This window comes from Chanos chanos, chromosome 6 (assembly GCF_902362185.1).
Source record: "Chanos chanos chromosome 6, fChaCha1.1, whole genome shotgun sequence".
Taxonomy (NCBI): Eukaryota; Metazoa; Chordata; class Actinopteri; order Gonorynchiformes; family Chanidae; genus Chanos; species Chanos chanos.
This window is the reverse complement of record NC_044500.1, coordinates 20,827,683-20,853,307: the sequence shown is the minus strand read 5'-3', so window position 1 is coordinate 20,853,307 and position 25,625 is coordinate 20,827,683. Positions and strand designations below refer to the sequence as shown.

At 41.9% G+C, this 25,625-nt stretch overlaps 1 protein-coding gene across 1 annotated transcript; it reads right to left on the bottom strand.

Moving 5' to 3' along the window:
• Window positions 1–528: 528 nt before the first annotated feature.
• eml2 (EMAP like 2) lies at window positions 529–20,830 on the bottom strand. The gene is made up of 22 exons (XM_030776567.1): window positions 20,761–20,830; window positions 16,773–16,958; window positions 15,018–15,144; window positions 14,121–14,225; window positions 10,203–10,231; window positions 9,485–9,614; window positions 8,914–9,063; window positions 7,980–8,049; window positions 7,501–7,611; window positions 7,105–7,200; window positions 6,373–6,507; window positions 6,008–6,107; window positions 5,608–5,762; window positions 4,412–4,537; window positions 3,988–4,119; window positions 3,684–3,751; window positions 3,487–3,575; window positions 2,878–2,975; window positions 1,983–2,070; window positions 1,790–1,885; window positions 1,256–1,386; window positions 529–1,079 (listed from the first exon to the last, which is right to left on the bottom strand). Exons 1-22 carry the CDS (start codon window positions 20,828–20,830, stop codon window positions 954–956), a joined length of 2,418 nt encoding a protein of 805 aa, XP_030632427.1. The 3' UTR covers window positions 529–953.
• Window positions 20,831–25,625: the final 4,795 nt, after the last annotated feature.

The window sequence follows — 25,625 nt, the reverse complement described above, 5'->3', positions numbered from 1 at the left end:
TGTCCAAATAAGTTCACCTCTGTCAACTTAACAATGCCATGTTTTGTTCTTACTGCGAACAGATCGAGAGCCACGGAGAAACCTTCTTCATTTAGAGTCCGAAATAAATGGTTAAAAGTTTCCCTTTCACGTCATGGAATTCCTATTACACATCAATATTTTATGATAAACAGTTTATGTACTGTAGACTCAGAATGTTTAATGTATAAATGATGTCAAATGCTGAGTTCAAATGACAGTACAACATAATGCAGAACTCCTGTGCACTGTGAACGAAGGGTTAAACGTTCTGTTTGTGTGTCCTACCACTCCAGGGGCCAAACTGTGCCTCTAAAAAATGGGAAACCATGATGTTTTGTTTTATGTATCTATAATGTACTAGTTATACTCTCACGCTGAACAGAACTGCACTGATTGGTTCAGAGCCAGTAAAAACTTTATTAACAAAACAAAAGGCAAAGCATGACATAAGCTCACTTCTAAATATGTATCAAGTGCTATGTGCTACAACCATATAGTTTACTTTCCATATTAAAATATTATATCCACTCAGTGACTGCATTTTACGCTTATCTCTACGAGCTTTCGCAACACAAACAGCAGCTAAAACTTATTTAAATAACCTTTAAATAGACTGACAGTTAGGACATGCTTATTCTCTTTTGCCAGAGCTCTCTCTAGTGGCGCATTAGCACGGTACACAATTCATTCCAAGGACACGTTGCCAGTAAGAGCTTCTCTTGGGCCAGGTATCCATTCTCTAGTCGTAACATTCATGGTTCGAAGAGATCAAAGCACCAAAAAAGCTTTTCCCAGAGCAGCCATCAAGGGCAACGTCTGCTAATGTTAGAGTACAGTAGAGGACAGGAAAAGTAGATATAGGCACAGCAGTGTCGCCCTCTGGTGGGCTGGAGGCTAGAGAGAAGATGCTGCAGAGTTGCTCAGGTTGGGCCTTAGACGACGACCCACTGAAGGATGCTGGTGTCCTTCCCTCCAGTGGAAATGAGGTGACTGTCGTCATGGAGAAAGGCAACATTGGTTACGTGGCTGCTGTGGCCAGCATAAGCATGGCTGAGGGCCTAAGGGAAAGGAAAGGATAAGGGAAGAAAGAGAGCAAGGAAGAAATGGAGGAAGATCCAAGCATTATTAACGACAACCACACAAATGTGATCAAAAGACAATGCTGTTAAGAGGAGAAGAAAAAATACATTCTTCCAGTGTTTTTTCTGTTTATACAGCTGACTTAGAGGCTCACCCTCGGCTGAGAGCAGGGATTGGAAAACAAGTGCACTTTGCCAAAATCATCAGCCGAAGCCAGGAGAGCGCCACCATGTGACCGACACACAGCATTGATATCCGTACCGTCAGCGCCATCAGGCCAAATACCTGGTCATTGTAAAACACAAAACACACCAGTCTATTGAATCAACAGCAAATAAAACTAAAAAAAAACATACTTGACAGCCACAAAAGAAAGAATTTTTTCACCAGTTAGGCTGACTTTGCATGGCTTTTATACCAATGAGCATAAATCAGATCTGTGTCAACACTGAAAATCAGTCATCTCAGTGAGTGAGGACTGGAACTCTTCAGACCAAGAACTCTTCAGACTGGAACTCTTCAGACCAAGAACCTCAAACAGCTTCCTGCACAATGTCTTACTTTCTGTTTCTCTTTGTTTAGACTGCTCTGTGACACAGCAGGACAAGTACTGGCTGAGGAATCTAATCTCAACTTAATTATGTTAAAGCAAAACGATGTACTGGATACCCTGACATCAACAACTCACCAAAAACACTAAAACCCAGAACACATGTGGATGTAGCCCACTCCAGGTTACGAACTACGTCCATACTGGTCACATGTTTGCCACTGGAAGCATCCCCTGTTTGGACAAAATAGACAAAATGCACAGCTGTTAGAACACAAACTGAATTTAGAGCCACTGATATAGAAATCTCTCATTTCTCACAGAAACTCACAGAATAAGATTTCGTAGTCTCCTGAGTTGGTGACAATGTACTGACTGTCGGTGGACCAGTCTAAGTGAGTGACGAAGCTGGAGTGACCCTGCGTGAAGAAAGAGAGAGTGAGTGAGGCAGTATAGAGAAATAGAGAGTGAGTGAGGCAGTGTGGAGAAAAAGAGAGTGAGTGAGGCAGTGTGGAGAAAAAGAGAGTGAGTGAGGCAGTGTGGAGAAATAGAGAGTGAGTGAGGCAGTGTGGAGAAATAGAGAGTGAGTGAGGCAGTGTGGAGAAACAGAGAGTGAGTGAGGCAGTGTGGAGAAATAGAGAGTGAGTGAGGCAGTGTGGAGAAATAGAGACTCAGTGTGGAGAAACAGAGAGTGAGTGAGGCAGTGTAGAGAAATAGAGACTCAGTGAGGCAGTGAGGAGAAATAGAGAGTGAGTGAGGCAGTGTGGAGAAACAGAGAGTGAGTGAGGCAGTGTGGAGAAACAGAGAGTGAGTGAGGCAGTGTGGAGAAGCAGAGAGTGAGTGAGGCAGTGCAGGAGGTCTGACTCTAAGCTATGTGATCAGCACTACAGCTGACTAAAAGCAGAAGAGGGAGCTCCTTCATGCCTGTAAATGATCTACTGAGTTGTCAAACTCCACGTTTAAAAAAAAAAAGTCACAGATTGCTAAAATTGAGGGCCTGATATTTCCGTGTTATGTTTTAAGACTGTGCTGTAAGACTTCTGTTTAAAATGTGTTATTGTTTAAACTTGTGTGTAAAGTAATAGTAGTACTAAGAAATATGTATAATGGTCAAATGTGTGCAATGCAAGTTACCAGAGCCTTCACAATGGCTTCAGATTAAACAGCTATGGCTTATCAAAAACAAATTAAAAAAACCCAGAAAGTTCTGATACAGATCCACTCACGCTGCATTTGCCAACACGACTGTACTTCCTTCCATTCTCAGTCACAGCGTACAGGTAAACAAAGTTGTCATGGGAACCCACAGCCAGGTATGCTCCATCTGTATGAAACAGAAAGAACGATCAGAGATTAATGTACCAGACATCATCTGTCATGGAACCATCTGCAGGACATTACATACAGATTCAACCATCTTCTGATGTGTGTGATGTCATTGTTCCACATCTCAGGTTGCTTAGTACTTCTGACTGACATAATACACATGAAGGTTACTGACTGGCTCAGGGAACAGACGGCCAGGCGTGTGCCAATGGGCAGGTAAGAGTGACACAACCAGGATTCAAACCTTGAGTGCCAGATGTGGAGATCCAGCTCTGCACTGTTAGACATGGCCCACTGAGAGTGACATCAGGAGCTCAAGGACTGGTCAATTCAGACCTGAACCAGGCATTTTACCTTTCAGCTTAATCCAGATGTTATGCAGATATTGTTCCTCTCAGATTAGATTATTTACAAAAGCCTGAGTAAGACCTTGTTACCTTGTTAGAATATTTTGTATAACAAAAGTTCTCCTCTGTCTCCCTTTAAACGCGAGAAAGCAATGCTCATACCTGGTGAGTACTTGATCACAGAGATGATTTCATTCCCATCGGTGTGAATAGAGACGAGATCCCGAGTGGCTGCATCGAGAACCAGCCACCTGGACAGAGACAAAGGTTCAGCTCATCGGGCACCACCAACACTGAACAGAGCACATATTTATCACTCTCGCACTCACTGTCTTACCTAGCCCAGGAGGCCCACTCACCTTCCTGTCATAGTGCCCACAGCAAGAACAGCGCCGCTGGGGTGAAAACCGACAGAGCGGCCTGGGTCCTAAAGGAAAACAACACAAATCTTACTGTAAACTGTCACCGTGGAGGTTTAGCATGACACAGAGGCTTCTACCACAAACAAATAATACAGACAAACAAACAGAAAGCACAAATTCTAACAGTCGTCCACAGACAGACTGAGTCATTTTTTCAGCCCCAAAACAGGAACAGTGCCACCCGGAGACTGTTTTACTGGGTTACTGAAAAGAGCCGTGTAAACAGTGCATGAAGAGGAACCTCAATGGTCTTGCTCCACACGGGCTGATGGGAGCTGGTATCCCACAGGTGGACCTGCTTGTCTTGGCCACAGGTGATGAACTGCTCAGTGCTGGGGTGGACGTCCAGCCCCCACAGTTCATCAGTGTGCCCCTGAGACAGAGAGAGAGATAGAGAGAGAGAGAAAGAGCGAGAGACAGAGAGAGAGGGTGTTGAGAGAACGGGCTGATCTGCATCCCTGTGACTGAAGGTGACTGTCAGTGAACAAGATTAAAGCCATTCTGAATTTACACAATTTATCAGTAATATAAATTTAACACAGAAAACTAATCAAACACAGGTTTAAAAAAAGGGGGGGGGGTAGCAAGAGGCTCAGAAACTGGACAAAATATTCTACAACTTAAAAAAAAGGAAATCAACCTTTCTTTTCTTTTTCAGTCTGTACCTGTACGATGACATTCAAGGTCCCAGAGAAAAATCCCTGTAGGATGGCGTTCCGGGTCGTCCCCACAAACAGCTCGTCCTGTCTGCCCTCCGTCAGACAGCGCACGGGCCCGTGGGCCTCAGGAACCTGCAGGAGACAGGGACGGACACGCACACAACAATAAATCTGAGCCAGTGTGTATCTTACTGGTCCCATTCACAATATGGGTAATGTGCTCAGAGTAAGCTTGCTTCATCTAATTTAAGTTAATTTCATTTTCTAATTCAATTTTCAGTGCAAAGAATTGAAATAAATTGCAAATATATTTCATTGCTGTAGAGGTACTTGTTTTTTTTTTGTTTTGTTTTGTTTCATTCCATATCTGAAACAGTGCAGTTTCTTTGATGCTAAATACTCCACTGTGTTACGACCCCCGGTCGTTAGTTCTTGCGTATGTTTCTGTTGTTTCGTTGTGTGAGTGTGTGTCTTGCTGCTGTTGGTTCGTTGTGTGGGTGTGTCTCTCTGTGCAGATGTGCGGCGACGGGATTGGCTCCACGAGGCACGTGGGATTCCGTCGTTTTTCCTGTAGACTGCGGGGAGAGCTTTTAAAAAGGACCAACGGACCAGCGGAGAGGCGAGGAACAAACGGAGAGAGATTTTGTTGTATTGGATTAGTGGGCTATGTGTGTTAATTGTTAAGTGTTCCTCCTTTGTAGAAAAGAAACCGTTTGTTAATTGTGTGAGTGTTCTGTTAGTTTCTGTTGTGTAAAATCGTGTTCTCCGAGTGTTTGTAATTTTTGTATGTGCGGTTAACATCTGTCTGTTTCCGCCCTGGGAGCTGTAGGGGTGAGCTGCCATTTTTTGTTAACTTTATCGTTTTCTCCTGTTTTTGGTTAAATAGGGAGTTAGATTAAGGTTTGTCTTTATTTTGTCTTTCCTTTCTGTTAGAGTAGGTAGTTCTTTTTTCTAAAATAGTTAGTTTTCGTTTTGGTTATTATTTTGGCCTGGGCAAACCCCGACGCTATTCTCCCCTCTCTTTTCTTTTCTTTTTGTGTAAATAAAATTGTAAATATCACTGGCAATCATATGGTCTCGGTCACTTTATGTTGCGCCCAGTACCCCTAGAGCTGGGACGTAACAACTGACACACCTATTATCAAACAAAAATATGCTATTTTTTCAGGCAAATATGAAATACAAATCTTTGGCCCTCTTACTTCCATTTCATTTTGTTTGTGGTACTCATGGTCCCACAGCACAACTCGCCGGTCCTTCCCACCCCCAGACACCAGGGTCCCGTCCTTCAGCACGCACAGGGAGAAGATCCCGCCCTCGTGGGCACCTGCTACCACCTGGGTGATCCGGTTCCCACCTGTCAATCAAAAATCCACCATCAACTTGGAGCTCAGACATTACACCAGATCACCCCCAGATCAAATGCAGCTGCAAGATCTCCTGCATCCATCAAACGAGATCTTCATTTTCTCTGTGTGATCACTCCACGAATCTCAGTCTACAAGCTTAGAAAAATCAGCTTAGAAAAATTAGCTTAGAAACATTTATGAAAAAAAACATCTTCAGCAGTGGTACAGCATTGAAGTAACTGTTTCTAAAAACCTTTTCCCCAGATGTATATGTTTCCACTGGAGTCTCCAGTGATGGCATCTCCGTTCTCAGCAAAAGCAATGCACAGCACATACTTGGGTTTTTCATGTTTCTGTGTGTGAGAGAGAGTGAATGAGAGAGAGAGAGAGTGGTACAAAAGGAGAACATTAGTTTAATCAGACATAAAATGTGATTCCACAAACGTGACAGCACACACCATGGAAAATGCTCACACATACCATTTATGAGATTTGCTAGAGCATGGTCATAGTTCAGTCAGTAAAATGTGTTCCTTTTGTTTCCTTCAATCTGTTATTGCACTGGGACAGGACACATTAGCACTTGCTCGCATACTAGCAGTGCAGCTAGCTTCATACCTCAAACAGCCCCTGTCGTTTGGTCAGTGTATTTCCCTCCACAGTCCAGAAGTTGAGGTGGGACTTCCCGCAGGTGACTATCAGGTTAGCATCCATGGGGTGGAAAGCAGCTCCAAGCACAGAATCATTGGAGCACTGAAGGTTGAAAAAGATGACATCAGACAGCCAGTTCAAAACAGGGCTTACAGACGCAAAATCCATGCAACACATAAATACCTAGGTATCTACTTCCTGTGTGTCCATTCCCGCAAAAGAAGACACACATTTAAATTATGACTCTAAATGGAACAACTGAACAAAGGCTTTTGTGGTTTGAGATTGTATGTATTAACAGGGCATGCATTAAGGATAAAACGTGCTTGGACTTTTAAAGGCCTGTCTATGTTAAGTCAGACTTAATGCACTAGGAAACTGCAAACGTTGTGGTAAAACACAAACACACACACACACATGCACACACGCGCACACAAGCACACACACGCATGCGCGCACATGCACATACACTCACATACACACATACATACACACACACAGACCACACCATTCAATGCATTAAAGTAACAGCCACTTTCACTTCGTTACTCCTTTGTTTCTGTTCTCATTAGAGGTTCCTCCTCTACTCATTTTTCAGTGGTTCTAGCCACTTGCACTTATGGTGCTCTTAGAGCAGGTTTAGTGGCACAGGTAGAAGAGGAGGATTGCTGTTGTCTGATTGGTCAGAGGTGACATCACCTTTACATCCGCGAGCTGCTTCTCTTTCTGCCAGTCCCAAACTGACAGGATGTGGTCGTTGGCATCGTCCACAGCACACAGATAAGCACCCCCATTCTGAGGTGTAGAAAATAAAACAAACATATATTCATTTATGCACGATATACATGCAAATTTAACACATCACAATGCAAAATCTCTCTTATCTTCAAAGGTGAAAGAGAAACGTGTTTAAAAATAACAAATGATCACATAAATTACAAATTACAATACAAAGCACATGTACATGTGACAGTTACATTCTTGATGTTTTCTGCATATGATTGGATATAACAATGTGGAGTCATTTCTGCCAGTAGTGAATCAGACTGTTAGAGACATTAAGGTAAATGAAGGTAACAGGGATGGACTGCTCACCGACTTTGAGAAGGCCACACAGGTGACTGCACGGTCAAATACACCCATCCCAATCACGTGAAGGGTGTTGAGACTCACAGAGTCCCACACACGGACGTGTGGAGGCAATTGCTAACGGGTAAAACAGGGAGGACATCGTGACACTCATGGTGAGGACTGCAGAGCTGTCATTACACATTACATTCTTTATCCAGATCCTTTCACTGAGAGCTTTCTTTCACAGAAAAGACGATTCTTACAGCTTCACTGGACAACTCTGATCAAGACCAGTGATCTGCATGAGAACTCAAACTAGCAGCTACCTCACGCACACTTCATAAAGAGATATCTTAAGCCTTGAGACACATGCACACAGTAAGCAATGGTTCTGTTTCCACCAACACAGTACTGTTTGTGATCTCCTTTTTAAAGGCACTTTCAGTGTGTGCCAAACTCTATGGTGCTAAGGAGTGTGGGAAGGGTTTAGATGTGCATTTTACCTTGCCATCTTTGGATGTTCCAGCAACTTGTCCCGTTGCTATAGTGACCATGTCTGGATGGATGGCAATACTACAAAGACAAACACAGTCCCAGTCAGAGCTTGCCAATCAATGGTCCCATCCGCCTCCTCAGAAAACTCCTTTCAGTACGCTCTTTTGACCAGCTAACGTCAAATTATTCTGATTTTTTTAACATCTTTATTTTTGAGAAACTTACAATCTGTGTAATTTAAGAAGGGTTAAACAAATGCATTTGAGATTATTGTGGCAATTTGCAATGATTCAAAATTAAAGGATGCACACAATGTGAACAAAACATGTTCAAACTTGCACAAGGGAGCAAGCTGGAATGGCACAACGGAATGAACAATCAATAAAGCAGATGATATCTGAGACGCGTCCTCTTTATCACCATAGCCGATTGGATCCAAAAACACGGGATAAGGAAGAACAACTCAACAAAACTTGACCGCGCTCCAGGATGGGCTCATTTGAATACAGAACTAGCAACTGGGTCATGTAGCTCTGCCTGCGGATGTTAGGACAAACTGGAAATGTGGTATCGCTTTCTGAACATGCAAATACGCCCAGAAGCTAGCGCTTCCTCCTGGGTAAATATTAACTGACTTGGCTGCATTTACTAAACGGCAAAATGAGTAATATCAAAAGCACCTATCACATGATCATTTTCACATATTCACCTAAGCAGTCCTTTCAGCGCGGTGAAACTTGTTGGACTATGCAGTGAATGGATTTTTTCATGATAGTATCATTTGAGAAGTAAACCAACTTACTGTTTTATTTCTAAGGCAGATTGGAAATACAACATACCTGACGCACCCTGCTAGCGAAACCAACCGTTTAATTACACTGTGCTCTCGAGTCCGATTCCACATCATGTAAAAACACCTCTGTATGAAAGTTGCCCGTTTACCATTTGACATCATCGTTGTGGCCTAGATAATGCCGTTGTTGCTGTTCTTCCACGTTGTAAAGTACGACCACAGAGGCATTGAAGTATACGATCTCTCCCGTGGGCAGAAGGTAAAGGTTAGAGCGGCAGTCTCGGCCTCGGTAGCCATACCTGTAATACACTCTCTGTTAAGGATGAAAATGTGTTAAACATTCCAACACTGCTGGCAGTGGTGGTACAGGCATTTCCACTGTGGACTGACACTTTGAGGGCCACCACTGAGAGGTGTGTGTGTGTCAAACAAAATTAAAACAATTAAAACAAAAACATTTAAGGTGTTAGCGCCTGCAGTAATGAAGTGCGATTTGTTTAGCCTCAGAAGTGATCACACCAAGATTAGATATGAATAATACAGACATTCTGATCAGAGCAGCCTTGACGCTGAACAGATACCATGGCGACCATTTGACCACCACAATATAAAAACTGTGTACACAAATTCACTCTGAAGAATCAGAAACACAAACATGTAGGTACTGAGGAATGCACCATAAAATGGAAATAACTAAAAGATATGCTGATAAAAGGATACACCCACTGCAGTTTCAGTTTGCGGTCAGGCAGCACCACCTTGTGGTCGAGGCTGTAGCTGTCTCTCAGCTGGTCAGGTATGTGCATAGTGACCGGGCGACCACGTAGGAACATTCTAACATAACCATCCTCTGGTTAACATACAAGAGAAACAGCCAATCAGTAAACATCTTCTGGTTAACAGACAAAAGAAACAGCCAATTAGTGACACTCATGGTACTGGCTCAGCTTATTTCTACTCTCAGGTTTAGAGTAAATGTAGTTTGACATGTCTACCTAAGCCCACATGATTCAGTTCAATGCTTTGGAGTGACTACACTGCCGTGCTCTGTGTATGACAATGATCAATGTAACATAGTAAACATTTACACAGATATATAAAACCCACCCTTGGAGTAATGAGATGCTCTAATTCACAACATTATATCAAAACCATAATGGCCACTGTATTTCTAATGCAGACAGAAATGCACAGGGATTCTGGGCTAATGCTCCTCAGCATCACAAAGCATGCTGGGAAGGCGGTAAAAAGCACTGTAATTGGCTCATTAAATATAAATGTGGGTGTGACCTTGCTGAGGACTGTTTTTTTTTTAAAACATCACTTGTTTACAGCCGTCATGTTTCACATAACACACAGTATCACTTACTGACAGAAGCTATTACATTCACTAATAACAGCCATGACATAAAAAGCCAAGATCTGCCCATATACTTACCAGCACTGAAAGTGCATTCTTTAGTTTTACTAGGAATGAAAGAGAGAAGGAGAAAAGAGAGAGGTCAGTTTAAATGTTTCTTAGAGTTTTGATTTCGTTTTTGCAAAGCTGTTGTCTGTTGGTGAACTTTGAACAGTTACACCAGTCTTCACCCTGGCAGCTTGTTCAATAATTCAGTGTGTTCATCTTTTCTTTCTGACTGTGCATTCATTCATTCCAGCCTATTCATTCATAAAGCCAATATGGGCAGGGTCAGAGATACTCGAAGAGGAAACAGGACAGAACAAACATGCTAAAACCAACTGAACCTCTAAACTGTAATGAGATGCGACTCTTAAAACTCTTTATCATCGAGGACAGGATCCAATTCAACCATGTCCTGAAAAACTGTAGAAACCCTGAACTGACATCACATTAGTTTCATTTACTGTTTGTCTTTATTCAGTAAATAGTCCAATGAATGCATCCTGTTGAAAGGGTGTGTGATTATTTATATCTGTGTGTGTGTGTGTGTGTGTGCGCGTGTGACTGGGGACTGACAGGCCCTTTCATGCAGATTAAGATTAAGACTGATTTAGCATTACACAAACCATGCAAATATCACTGCTATCAGAAAAAATGTTTAGTTTAAAAAAAAGTTTATTTGTCTTGCTCATCTTCTGTCTTTGTAAAGCAAGAAAAACTGGAAATTCTGTCATACTATACACAGTGTAGTGGTTTCCATCAGAGGGAACTCTTCCATGTGTAAAATAAACAGACACTTTGCTTGTTGCCTCCCTTTTAAACTGAGCTCACAAAAGACTGTTTGTGTCCTTGCGGCTCTCTGAGAACCACACTCTGGCTGTTCCATTTATGGGAACCCATAAACAATTCAGAGGCTCTAATTAAAATAATTCTACAGCAGGGCAGACTGCATGAAGGGAGGAGTCAACACACATCATGACAGAAAGCATCTGTGTCAGCCTTTGTGCTCTAGAGTGTCTGGTCTGAAGAGAATGACTTTGATGGTTTAAGGGCATGATGTAAGTTTGAACTGAAATCTCAATTTAAAAAATGGATGGGTCTTCAAAGCAAACAAATCATGTGGGCTTGGTTTCAAATGACAAAACGATTCATCAAATTTCACAAGAGTTCATCATCCTAGACCGACTCTGTTCATCCCGACACCAGTAAATGTGTTTCGGCAAGACGAAAGAATTGATGTTAAATTCTGTTACCAACTCAAGTTATGTCACATGGACCAAGACAGCAATGTGTGCAAATATTTAAAAAGTCAAATTGCTATTGATTCATTAAAAGACGAGCATCTGTAAAGAACAGCCAGCAGTGTAACTATTTCATGCTGGGTGGCTGGAAAAGCCATACAGTAAAGTGTTAACTGGTTACAGGAAGCAGAAACACCCTAATATTCAAAAGGCATTAACTGTCCATGCTTTGCAATCAAATTCTGATTTGAAAGCATCTCTTGTCTTTGTATCTCTGACAGTCGGCACTGGAAACTGAATAAGTATGGTCACTAAACACTCTAATGGAAAGCATTTGGTTTTAAGAGAAAAGAGGAGCAAATGGACTCTGCACTCCATCCATGAGCAGTCAAACGCTACCATTCTCCTCTGCTGTGTTTTTTGCCTCCAGGGCAAAAACGGACGTGATGACAGAACACACCTGGGAGCAGACTCACTCTGGAAGATCAGTGTAGGACAATTGAAACATTATTGAATATAATGTTATCAAAGATAATATCACCATATGAAACAACAGAGCACGATGCTTGCTTCCGTGCGGGAGCTTTGCATGTATTCACAGTTCTCAAACAAATTTAAGAGGATGTGTGCCAACTATAGGAATCTGCATGTCTCTTCCTGCCTGAAAAAAAAAATAAAAATACACTGTTCACTGCCAATCAGCCACCAGCTGTCAGTGGGAAGGGAAGTGAATGTGTTTGATGCATGTGGTCATCCAGAGATGGTAATCAATATTTTCACTGCAGAGAGATCTGCCAAATCAGCAGTCCCAGAGAACAGCATGTCTGTGCGCAGCCTGGGACATGCATGTCACTGTGCAGCCACAGAGATGTAACAACCCCAGGACACCACCATGGTCAACACGTTTCCCCGATCGAGCAATTAAAAGTAAAGCCAGAGGCAAAAACACGCACATTTTTTGACTTTTTGCTCGTACAAGTGCTCAAATGTCTTTTTGGAAAGAAAAAAAAAACAGAAAAAGAATAAACGAAACAAAACAAATGAAAGTCAGTGAGTATGCTAAACGCAAGGATTGCAGACCATTTTGGTATTCTGAACATTCCCTTTGAATCAGTGATGGATTCAGTAGGACCTGATGGTTCCTGCGGTGGGAAGCCATGCAGGAACATGCTGTTCAGATTCTGGTTTCTGCAGTGATCTCTCTCTCTCTCTGTGTGTCTACAGTTGTCCACAGTTTTAAAACATTTCTGAGTATTGCCTGAAAACAAGGAACACATCTTCACAACTTTATCTCTTCAGCTACAGCACTTTCACAAACCCCCCCCCCCCCCAAAAAAACAAACTAAAAAACTTTTCTTTCACAGAAAGGAATCAGCTGTTTTGCATTTAAATCATAATAAAAGACATCAATAAAGATTTGTTTGTTACCTGGGTGATTTCTTCATGGCGACTATCCGTTATGTAGGAATGTAACTACCGGGGCTTTTACAAACAGGGAGCGACAGGCAACTGACTGAGTTCCTTGTTGTCTCGGCGAACTTCAACTACATAGCAGCTTGGCAAGCCTCCAACCAATTACATGAAACTTCCTGACTTTGCATGACTGGTCCAATGTGACCACACCTCCGCAGGGCTTGTAGGCTGGAGCCTCTGCAGTAAAGCACTTTCTGGGGGTAGTGGAGCAGCTGTCAGGGTGTTGACTGGGTCTAATTACCATCAGTCATTAAATGCTGAACCATTACAAAACACAGCATAAAACCAGGCTTATCTCATAGCACTATGTGCTAAACTAACAGAGGAATTATGACCCATTTATCTGGATTGAGAGGTAACCATGTAATTCAGCTACCTTAGAATCAAATTACTGGCTTTACACAGTGAATGAACTAAAGCATTATCCTCTCATTATACTCCAGCTGTAATTATACTCGGAGTTTTACTCGACCTTTGCTCTGATATACTAAAGCAAAGGTCGGTGGTGATTGTGTTTTATGAAAGACACAAAATATTTCGTAAAGAGTCTGAAGGAGCTGAATGATACTCTGATGAATTCTCTTTTCGGTCTTCCCAAAGATCCAACTCTGTAAACTCTGACTGGTCATGGGAACTGTTTCCAACACTCCCTCATCTTTTTCTCTCTGTAGGCTGTTTTAACAGGTCATCTTTTTCTCTCTGTAGGCTGTTTTAACAGGTCATCTTTTTCTCTCTGTAGGCTGTTTAAACAGGTCATCTTTGTAGTGACATAACCTCATAGGACACTGCTATCAGTCTAAACGTCAATCAGCCAAAGCACAGGGTTAGATTTGACAGATAAACCTTTTGTCTATTTTGACCGCTGTGGGTTACAGTAGCTACAGTAAGCCTTGCTATGAGAATTGGAAATGTGTGTAGACCTGTCTTTCTACAGCAACCTGGGTCCAAAGTGGAGCTAAAGGTTTCCTTTATTTTAGTCAGGTATAAAATGACATTGTTGCTCCTCATTATTTCAGAATTACCAATCATAAATCCTCTTTTGCAGCATTTCTACCTTGCTATGGAAGACTTTTCTATCAAAAACTTAAATTCTGTTGATGCTGAGCAGAAGCTATGGTACAGTCAGTCTGATGACAAAGCAGTGTGTTTGACAGACCACTAACAGGATACGCTGGGAGTGAGTGTGTGTGTGGTGTGTGTGTGTGTGTGTGAGTATGTGCGTGCGAGAGAGAGCGATCACCCGTCTCTCTTGCTGCAGACAGAACTGCTTGAGGAGGTGGTTCTGCTGCGAGAATCTGCCATTTCCTTCTTCACTGTGGACAGACGCTCTGTGGACATGCTCTTCCTGACAGACACACGGACAGAGAAAACAAGAGGACAGGAAGTGAAAGAGTACTACACAGCACTGGGATAACTCACACACAGAGGAGAAGTGTACAGGGGAAGAATATTCACAATAGTGAGTGTGCAGTGTCAGAGAGAAAGCAAATAAAGGGGCAGTTTTCACCTAAAATATTTGGCTAACTGCCTTGATTAAGAACCTGCTTGTGCTGTCGATGAGGAACAAAACTGAAAATGACACGAGAGATGATCACAAAGCAGGCCTTTGACTCAAGTGTTTAAAAGGCAGGTTTAAATGTTTGTTTCAGTCTTCATTCAACACAGTTCCAATCATGCTAATCAAGAGCTTTGCCGCACAATGCTGCCCCCTTCAGGACCAACTTTAAATTACAAGTCAGAAAAAGTGCTTTTCAGAGCAATGATGATTAAACAGGGCAGGATCCTATTCATTATCAGCTTGACGTGTTAAATAACAATAACAGAATTAAAGAGAATAAATAGAGAATTATAAAAAAGAAAAGAAAAGGAGATTTACAACAAATTACTTGGATTTAAGATCATTTTTTGAACTGACTAAAAAGCAGCGCAAATTACTCCAGGTCAAATGAAGAGTAATTGTGTTACTGTAAGTAACTGTGTTTTCCCCAAAACTGTGTGAAGAATACTGAAGAATTTTCCCATGGCATTTTGACAATCAAGACATATCACTGAATAAAACCACTAATACACATTACAGACGCAAGACAAAGTGTACATTAATTTACTTTTTACAGCATATCTAGAGGAAGGTACTTACCTTTTTATGGACATTAGCACCTCTTTTTTGGGAGAGGAGGGAGAGGAAGGGAAGCCACCTAAGCGTTTGTGCTGGACGTAGCCATTGGTCAGCGGTTTGGAGGGGAGAGCCTGTAACAGCTGACGAACTGGCATAGAAAAAAAACAATGACAGAGAGACTCCGATTAAAATTAAAATGCAAATATGCCAGGACTCCTGCAGCAAGTGATAGCAGTACCGTTTCCCTCTCCCACTCATCAGCCTCAGATTACACAGAGATCACGCCAGGTAAAAATGTCTATCTGACTTTTTTATTATAAAACAACAACTAAAAAAAGGAAGAAAATAGTGATCTTTCCACAGATGTATTCTTCTTTCACATGTAGACAAATGATTACTTACAAATCAACACAAAAGCACTGTCAAGGATAAGACAGGGTTTGTTACTCTCCTGTGACCTTTAGTTTGACACCTCAAGGACAACAGACTTGAATGACCTTCATGAAAAGGCTTTATGATTGCTTTATGTTCTAAAACCAATTATGCTCGTTCATGGTAAAAGTGTGGAAAACAGCTCCCTGCTAAACTAGCTCATGAACATAACAGTTTCCCACTAAACTACTAATCTACCCACTGATTAACACATTGTTATTTATGCACAGCAGCTGATTCAGCTTCTCTGCTAATTCAACTCCTCTTGCTTAGCTGATTCAGGTGTGTCAGTATTTGGCAATAATGGAGACGTGCTGTTCAATAGGCCCTGGGGGACTACTTTGATCTACAGAACTGATTTGATTACTCTTCTAATCTGAGTCTCTTTGGGATGCATGTTAACAGAATAAGTGGTGTTTGGGTAGGACCATGGCAGTGTCCTACGACCCATTTAACCCTTCTCTCTATGGTTCCCTGACTGTTCATTCTTATTGGGTACAGACACTCTAACTGTTCATTCTTATTGGATACTGACACCATTACTGTTCATTCTTACTGGATACTGACACCTTGACTGTACATTCTTACTGGATACAGACACTAACTGTTCATTCTTATTGGATACTGACACCATTACTGTTCATTCTTACTGGATACTGACACCTTGACTGTACATTCTTACTGGATACAGACACTAACTGTTCATTCTTATTGGATACAGACACCCTTACTGTTCATTCTTACTGGATACTGACACCCTGACTGTACATTCTTCCTGGATACAGACACTAACTGTTCACTCATATTGGATACAGACACCCTGACTGTTCATTCTTATTGGACACAGACACTCTGACTGTTCATTCTTATTAGATATTGACACCCTGACTGTTCATTCTTACTGGACACAGACACCCTGACTGTTCATTCTTATTGGACACAGACACCCTGACTGTTCATTCTTATTAGATATTGACACCCTGACTGTTCATTCTTATTGGACACAGACCCCCTGACTGTTCATTCTTATTGGACACAGACACCCTGACTGTTCATTCTTATTGGACACAGACCCCCTGACTGTTCATTCTTATTGGACACAGACACCCTGACTGTTCATTCTTGTTGGACACAGACACCCTGACTGTTCATTCTTATTGGACACAGACACCCTGACTGTTCATTCTTATTGGATACTGACACCCTGACTGTTCATTCTTACTGGATACTGACACCCTGACTGTACATTCTTATTGGATAGTGACACCCTGACTGTACATTCTTATTGGATTCAGACAACCTAACTGTTCATTCTTATTGGACATAAATATCCTGACTGTTCACCTTTGGTGGGTGCGGCCTTCCTCCCTGCGCCCTGAGTCAGCTCCTCGCAGGAGCCCAGTCTGCGCAAGGCGTCGGCCAGCGCCGCCTTGAGCAACTGGATCTCGTCCTCCTGCAGCTGCACACGCTGCTCCAGGTGAGACAGGCGGTCATCCATCTCCATCCCACTCCCCGCAGACACGTTATCATCTGGACAAGGAAGAGAGCCAATGGAAGCAAAGAGATGCACAAACAGATGAACAGAGAGAAAGAGGAGAGAGATGGTTGGAAGGAAGCGAGAGAGAGAAAGAGACATGTTTGGAGGGAAGAGAGAGAGAGAGAGAGAGAGAGTGAGACAGAGAGAGGGAGATGGAAGTGGGGACGGATGAAGAGAAGAGAGGAGAAGACCATTTAATTCTTCCTCCTCATGCCTTTGTCATTTGTGCTTGTCACTTGTCACTTTGGCCTGATTGAGCTCTTCGTTACTACAACAATCACATTTGAATATTTTAGCCATCAGCACAGACCAGTTCCCAGTGCCTCAGTGGTCCCAATTCAGCAGTCTGTTACTGTCTGTTCAACCACAGTAAATGCTTTCTACAAACTCTCCACATGTTTTATCAACATTTGTCTGTGTAGAACATCTGTTGTGGAAAAAGGGGAAATAACCTGTGTACAGTAAGACAATGATGGAGACAGAGAATGTTTACCCAAAACTGCATTTGCCTACTGATGCCATATTAGGCAAACTACTGACAGCTGTTATGTGTACAAAAGTTTGCACAATATGACCATACAAGATGCAAAGCAAAGAAACATTCTCAGTATTATGGCACAAGATGACAGCCCCTGCTACAGCTGGCACATTGTGCCTAAAAAACAACACAACACGAAATCACTGAGAACAGCTCTGCTGATTCATTCTAACCCGAACTGAGCAACTCTTTGAATATGCATGACTATACATAATTACAGCTTCACTTCGCAGTGGGTAAAAACTGGACCTTTACATCTGTCTGCTTCAGCTCTCCTCCCAGTCAAAGTGTCACATCAAATCATAAATTCATATCACTTCTCACAGAAAATGACATTTCAGGATTACACAGCCCGGGGCCAGAGCGGCAGTGTACAGGGTCTCAAAGCCATTCCCTTCAATATGCTCAACAGCTAATACATAAAAAGCCTAGCAGCAGGTGGCTAGCACGTTATAAACAAAAAGAAAGAAGAGTTTGAAATAAAACTGAGTGAGGAGGGGGAGGAAAAGAAGAAGATGAGAGCAGGAGAGGGGAGGGGTTTTGAAGATGAGAGGATCACAGTGTACTCTAGGACAAAAGAGGTCGAGTGGAAACTGGAAGCTTGCTGACTGAGCGTGCTAAAATATTCATTGGCAGTGAGCTCCGTTCTGCTTGTCTCTCCTTTCCACTCCTACCTGTCATTCCAGTTAGGGCTCAGTCCGTCATCTGGTCAGTCAAACACCCTGCTCTCTCTCCCGCTTTCCCTCTCTCTCTCTCCCTCTCTCTCCCCTGGGGATTCCTGAGGATGCTGAGTGGGTTTCAGTGGGGCTACGCTTCTCCCTGCTCTCTCTCTACTCATCCGGCTCCTGCCGTGCCTGGACCCACCCTCTGTCTCCTTATCCCCTCCCTCCCTGTACTCCGCTCACCATCCACAAAGCCTGGAGGAGTAATGTGTTTGTAACAGGACACTGCTCCCTCTGGCTGCCCCAGTGAAGTGCTAGTGGCCGCCCAGGCTGCTGCTGCTGGTGTCTGAATCAGGAAAGCTTGGCTCGGATCCAAACCTGCCTAACGATGCAGTGGCCAGGCACTACCAGGAAGTGTGACCGCAGAGGCTACACTGCAGTCTCCTCCATCAACAACACACGTATATTCATACACACACAGATACACACACAAACACACACACACACACACACTAACATATGCATACATCCAAACTCTCCCTCTCTCTAACACACAGACATATAGACACCTAAATGCACATTCAGCGGGTGAACATACAGACAGCCACCCATATAGAGGGTAAGATCGCGGACTTGTACATTTAGAGTCTCCAATTGATTAACAGTCCAATTTTTACGTGCAGCAGCAACAACAACAACAACAACAACAACAACAACAACAAAACCAGCGACAGATATTCTATGCTGTGAAACAATTAGGAACTGTCCCAGAGAGGGGGAAATGACAAGCATATCTCACTGCTAAATGTCACTGAGAAACCATCCAAAATACGACAGATTAAGAAGTATCCATGCCTGAAACACCACTGAACCAGCTTGTCTTTGAAATGGACACCACAGCAAACCGACAACCTCTATTTATCCGGCTTTGACTAAAACACATGACTGTTTGTGACACAGTACACCCCTGAACCAACCGTCCATCTGCTATTCTGATTTAATCTGATCATCTGTTACTGGAACCCACTATTCTAGCATCAGTGCTTTTCAACACAGGATTTAGAAAGTCTCAGTTCAGCTATGGAAATCCAACAATGTAATGGTATATCTAAAAAATGTCTCTAAAAATATATCTAAAATAATAACATTTTGACATATAACACTGAAATGCTGACCAACGTGACTAGCAGATTTGGGCGCTTCTGTCTTGGCAGACAAAAGCGTTCCATCTGTGAAAATGTTCTCTCTGCTTGAGGTGCTGAAGCCATGGTCTGTTGGCAGTCCTGAGTGAACAGAATGGATCAGTCATTGTTTTCAGCCACTGTCTCCTGTTTGTCCTTAGACCACAAAACATCAAAACATGACAAGAGATCAGAACTGATCTTTCGGATGAAGCTCTATCAATCTTAGAACATCTCTGATCAGCAATCTCACAAGTTGAAAATCAGTTCTGTTGACAGTGTAAAGGACAAAATGACCCCCCCCCCCCCACACACACACACACACACACACACACACACACACCCATCATATATGAAACCAGAGATTTAAAATGAACATTGTCAATTTTTTTTACAGTACAAACTAAAACCTTAATGATATTGGTAAAACTAAGCCTTTATCTTCCAATACGCTTACCACTAGTACACATTTCAGGTGTCAAACTGTGTCTTTTTTCTGTCTTAAATTATGACTAGATTATTAAGAAAGATGAAACCTGGTGTTTGAAAATGAATAGTATAATAGTATAATGTAGCCTTTGTCCTTTTGTCTCAATATTTCAGTACTGATACTAACGCTGTTGTGGTAAGGGCAAACAATTGCATCACCCGATCACTGAACACTTCATGGTGATTTTGCACAGATGTTGATGAAACAGAAAAAAAGTGATGGTCATCAAATATTGTATTAAAAACCTCTGACGTGATGACATATTCAGTATAGTACTCAATTTGACAAAATCATTGAGAAAATGTTTCAAGTGTGACGATTTAGGAAGGTTTTTATTCTGAATGAAGCCTGATTGTGGCAGCTTCCATCATGTGCAGGTGTTTGATCACCTGACCCAACGATTTACACGATTATTTCAACACGCGTTTCAAGGACAATAAGTACAGGTATTTGTTTAATCCTGCTTTTTCATTACCTATATGTCTGAGAAATATTGGGTTTTCAGAACAACGTCGGGAAAAAGTTATTTCAGTCTACGGGCGCCTACAGCCTTTCTGACTGTAACAATGGCACCATTCGCCTGCGTTGTGTTTGTGTGGAAATGTCATTTACATCTGCAAAAAAAGACTTTCTGTCGAACAAATACAACTCCCTCGAATAATCAGTTATATCAGAAACGGTCTGTGGTGTAAAGAGAAAGACACAGCTTGATCAAAGTTGTAAATATAGCCAGCGCTACGCTGTTACACATTGTACATGAAAAAATCGAGAGCGGTCATCCTCAACATCGAACATATCTGCGTGCATTTGATGAATCATTACAATAAAGTCGTTTTGACAAAAGAATGTGAAGAGACAGCAAGACGTTGTCTTAAAGGTTTTCATCGTGAATGCATTCATAAGGACGGTCGGTTGCTAACTTACCATTGCAATACCGTAGGAGGAGAGAGCTGTTGTCATAAAGGTTTCCACACGATGCGATTCTCTCCGTCATTTTCCGAATTTCTTGTCATAGACCTTTATCAGCGTTTTCTGAACCCTGTCACCCTGAGTTCCGTTTGTCTGTCACTTTCTCGACATCCACAACACCTTCAACACATGTCCACTGGTATCCCTTTACGACTACCTGCTCTGCGTATCTGTTTCTATAGCAACTACCTCACTGCCGTGCTGTCATTGGAAACACTGAAAATAGGTGTTGGACACCTCACAGGCAACAAGCCACTGTTGCTCGTAGCTTTTAAATTTCATGATGGTGCACCTTTAGATAGTCAAATTATGTCAATTATCTCTGCGGACTCCATAGCACATGACCATCAATTGACAGGAGAAGCTTGCAAATGAGAAGACAACACACACGCGATATATTGAGTTACCAAATAAACCAAAAGTATATAGGTTTGTTTTTCAAAATTGTACAAATTATGAAATAACATCATCGTTTAACCAATGGGTGAGTTGAGTCATTGGAACGATCACACAGGTAATTATCCAGGTGTCTGAAAAGTTGTGCCTCCTAATTATGTTTTTGACTAAATTGCAACGCAACTTCTCGTCGGTAGAGGGCCACGTCGGCCTATTTAATTCTGAATAGGCCTAGACTTCCAAATAGACCAGTCTAATCAACGCGCCAGTAAATGGCATGCTTACGCTTACGTCTCGCATGTCTAGTAATTAGTGGATAATATGTCTACCTTGTTACTATTTTTATCCACTATTACGAGACTCCTCAAGGTAGTTTCATATAGGGATTACCTGGTAACCAAGAAGTGGTTAAACCTCGTGCGCGTTTGGACTCTTTTGGTGAAGAATTGGTTTGAAGTGTAGATAGTTTGTTAATACATTGTACTACTTCCGTGAAATATGTGGGTTAATTCAAAGCCTATGTCACGAAAGGCTGGTTCCAGTGAACGTTCTGTTGATTTTGTTTGAGGTCACAACGTTGATAAAGTACCAAACGTATATCCAGCTCCGTCTGAGCTATTTCAATCAATTATCGCACAGTTTTATCCCTGTGGGTATCAGCGTGAAAAAGTCAATAGAAGCATCAGAATCAAATGTTAACTGAATATAGCATGGGCCAGTCAGTAACTCAGTTTGGGCTCAGGGTAAGACCTATAAATGCACTCTGGCAACTTAACAAAGGACATCATCTAAATCAAGACAAATGATAATCCAGAACTGGATTAGACAGGGACTAGTGGTTATCCGTGTGTAGACTGATGGTCAATGTGCCTCACAGAGGCAAGTGCATGAACGCACACAATCACCCTCACATTGTGCTAAAACTATATCATGACCTAAGTTTGTGACCTCAGTGATGAGAGACTATGGCTTTTGGGGGGCCTTAAAGGTATGTCACTTCCATCTCCAAGGGAGGTGGGGCCTCAGGATTTAGGCGGGACCATCGTTGCTTCAATTATGTCTACGCCCCCTCTAAAACAGGGGCCGCATTAAGGGTGAACAGCAGTCACGGGAGTCCCTGGAGGCTCCTGATCACTCCCCTGAAGGGTCATCTGCCTTCTACACACTGACAGATAACTGGAACCCTGTGAGAGGTAAGGGAACTGGGGACGAACAGGAATGTATTTGTGAGTATTACAGACACATAGTGTTGAGAGTTGTTGATATCTCAAGGACCCTGAATGGCTATACGGCCCACGACTTCTTTCCCTTCCTCTTTTGTTTTTTGGGTCGACGCTGCATTGATTACGACTGCCGGAGCACTAGTTCTGCACTTGAATCAGAATCAAAGTCATTCTAAAACATCTCAGAAACTCCACCGCATGCCTTAGTTTGCTTAACTGTTTTGTTCCCTCTCTTCTTTTATCTTCACTTCTTTGCCCTAACTTTGGGTTATCCATTCTACACTGTAAATGTCTATTCTATGTGCTGGCCAGAGGAGGGTGGGCTCCCCCTGTTGAGTCTTGGTTCCTCCCAAGGTTCGTTCTCCTGTTCACTTTATTAGGGAGTTTTTCCTTGCCACTGTTGCCTTGGGTTTGATCACTGGGCATTTAGGCACTGATTGCTGTTGTTTGTAAAAAGCGCTATGCAGTTAAACTTGAACTAGTGTTGAGGTGGTGGGAAGCCTTCAGAGGTTTGACATGCATTGTTTCTTTAGTCTCTAAAATACAAAGCTTAACAGAAAAAAGATTTTCTTCTTCATTGTTTCTAACCTTGTTGTCTATGTTCATCACTGAGCTGGTCGAACTGGTCAAACTGGTTCATTGCTAAAGATCCATAAACGTTTGTAAAGAGAAAAACAGAACCAGTGAAATAATGGTAAATAATAAATGTTATATGCATTGCTCTAATATGTGTGAATCCTTATTCAATAAGTCATATGATGATTAAATCATTGGATAATCCAGTTCAATCAAGTAGGTTACATGATTTAAAAAGGAAAGGTGCATGTTTAGCAGTCTTTGTGTAGGTGTTGAACTGGTTTGTGGTGGTGACACAGATATTACAGTTGTGATGAGTGCAGGAGTTTGTCAGGATGTTTGATCACTCACTGTTGACAGCTCAATGACACGAAGATCTGACCTGTGTTCTCTGAACATTGTCATGGTCCTGATGATGAGCCGTTATTCAGTGTTATACCCAAACATGGCATGCAGGAGACATGAGGAGTAGCTCTGGTTTTCAAACTTTAATCTTCACTATTTAATTCAATTAAAACATGTGAACTTCCTCTCGTTTCTGTGATGTGAGGGAAACAGAGAGCACAGGGGCCACAGAAGAGTGTTCAAAGAAGGTGTTCTTTCTTTCTTTCTCTCTCATTATCTTCTCAGTTTTTCATGCCAAATTACCCATGATCTCTCATGAGACGGTCCAGCTAAGAGAATGTGAAGCCAGTCCCCTCAGCTTATCACACCAGAGCAGGGTAGTGTGTGTATATATGTGTGTGTGTGTGTGTGTATATATATATATATATATATATATATATATATATATATATATATATATATATATATATATATATATATATATATAAAAGGAGCTGAGTCGTGTTTATTAAAAAAAGGAGCTGGGTAGTGTTATGGAGGTTAATGTGCTCAGAGGAGAGTGCTATTTGCACAGTGATGCTCACCACCACACGGGTTCCTGGCAGTACTTTGCCCTCAGATATTCTCATAAATCAAACTGACAGCCTGCTGGTGGAGCTAGCTTAACACTGAACATCTGCAGCCTTTCTGACTGTAACAGTAGCTTCATTGGCCGGCGTAGTATTAGTGTATAAATGTCGTTTACATCTGCAAAAGAAGACTTTCTGTTGAGTGAATGCACTTAATGCCCTGTGGAGGCCTGGTATTAATAAAACTGTGAGGAGCAGTCTGAGTGTACGGCTGTACTGAGCAGTCAGACGATTACGCCATTTGACTTCATTCTGCGACGTGACAAAAGCCTCTCATGAAATCAATCAGTATGTAATTTGAAAAAAGAAAAGAAGAGAAAAGACTATTCTACAGAATGGCTGCTGGAAATAAACCTTTTTGAAATAAATGTTTATAAAATATTTTTAAAAAATGAAAGTAAAAGTGGAAAGCATGAAATGTCATTTTAAAAAATCTTAAAAATACCTTAGAATAATGCTATACATTTTTAAAAAATCAATTTTTAAAATGGTGTTATGATTGCATAATTTATTATTTCATAAATTCATTACTTCATTTAAATTTTATTTGTTTAATAGGCAGTTTCATTTTGTTCACACTGGTCCTCCACAACACAGAGTTTCTTCAGTTAATGCTAGACAGATTTGCTAAAAGTGTACACAAACATCAAGTATAATAAATCTATGGTCTATGGGGGTTTGGGCTCTGCTATTGGTTCAACTTATGAAGTTTGAACAATAAACAGAAACATAATACGTAAAAAACCAAACATTGCGTCTGAAAACAGGCTCATTCCTGTTTGTTTGTTTTGGCTGCTGTGGCCAGGGTGTTACTTCATAGATCTGTCTGCATCGTGATCCCTCTGCAGACTCACGGTGTGACTGACAGTCTGGGAGCAGGTGACAGACTTCACATGATGCTTCCCTAATTTATTTCAAGCTCTCACGGGTCTGCAGTAGTGGAGCAAACTGGACCTTCTTGAGAAGGAATAAAGGAATAGCTGGACAGGAATTCCACTGATTCTGCAGTGATTCCAGTCTTACACCTGCAGTATGGTTAATGCAGTTGTAACCTTGTTCCTGTGATGTGTTCATATGGTGATAGAAAAACCCAAGATCCAATTACTGACACAGATACTTATTTATCCAGGCTACTAGTCCCTGAGTTGGTGCAAGACAAACTGTCCCTCTTGTCACGGGCTACAGTCTGTTTGAGTCCACACGTTTGGAGCAGTTTTTGGCTCTGATTAATGCGGCATAACTGGCTCTCACAGATCCTCATTATGGGAGTTGTTCATTGATGCACAGTTTGGACAAGCTGGGCCCCAGTGTTGTGACTGCAGTCTTTCATTTATGTCCATTACATAGATGCCCATTCATGTCCTGGTGCCCGGAGCCCATCTGTCTCATGCCGACTGCAGGGATAGCTCACCAGCATGGGAGAGTAAACACCTCTGATAGCTCCTGGAATGTGGATGGCTTCTGTTCAGCATTGGCAAAGAGAGATGATAGTGTTTCTCTTTTTCATTGTTCCCATGCTTTTAATCACTATAAAGTCAGGAGTAATTGGGTGAAGACGACTCATTTGTGAAAAACCACTCCACTACCCTCCTGTGTGGAGCTGTTACAGCTGGAAACATACAAGAAGAGACAGCCAAAAACAAAAACATTT

Bases quoted from the DNA above. Each gene is read 5' to 3' on its own strand.
- eml2 (XM_030776567.1), bottom strand. From the start codon at position 20,830: ATGACGGAGAGAATCGCATCGTGTGGAAACCTTTATGACAACAGCTCT. The intron at 14,226-15,017 runs GTAAGTACCTTC...TGTGTCTGTCAG, and splicing joins GTGCTAATGTCCATAAAAAG to GAAGAGCATGTCCACAGAGC. The intron at 4,538-5,607 runs GTAAGAGGGCCA...TGTCTCCTGCAG, and splicing joins ACAAACAAAATGAAATGGAA to GTTCCTGAGGCCCACGGGCC.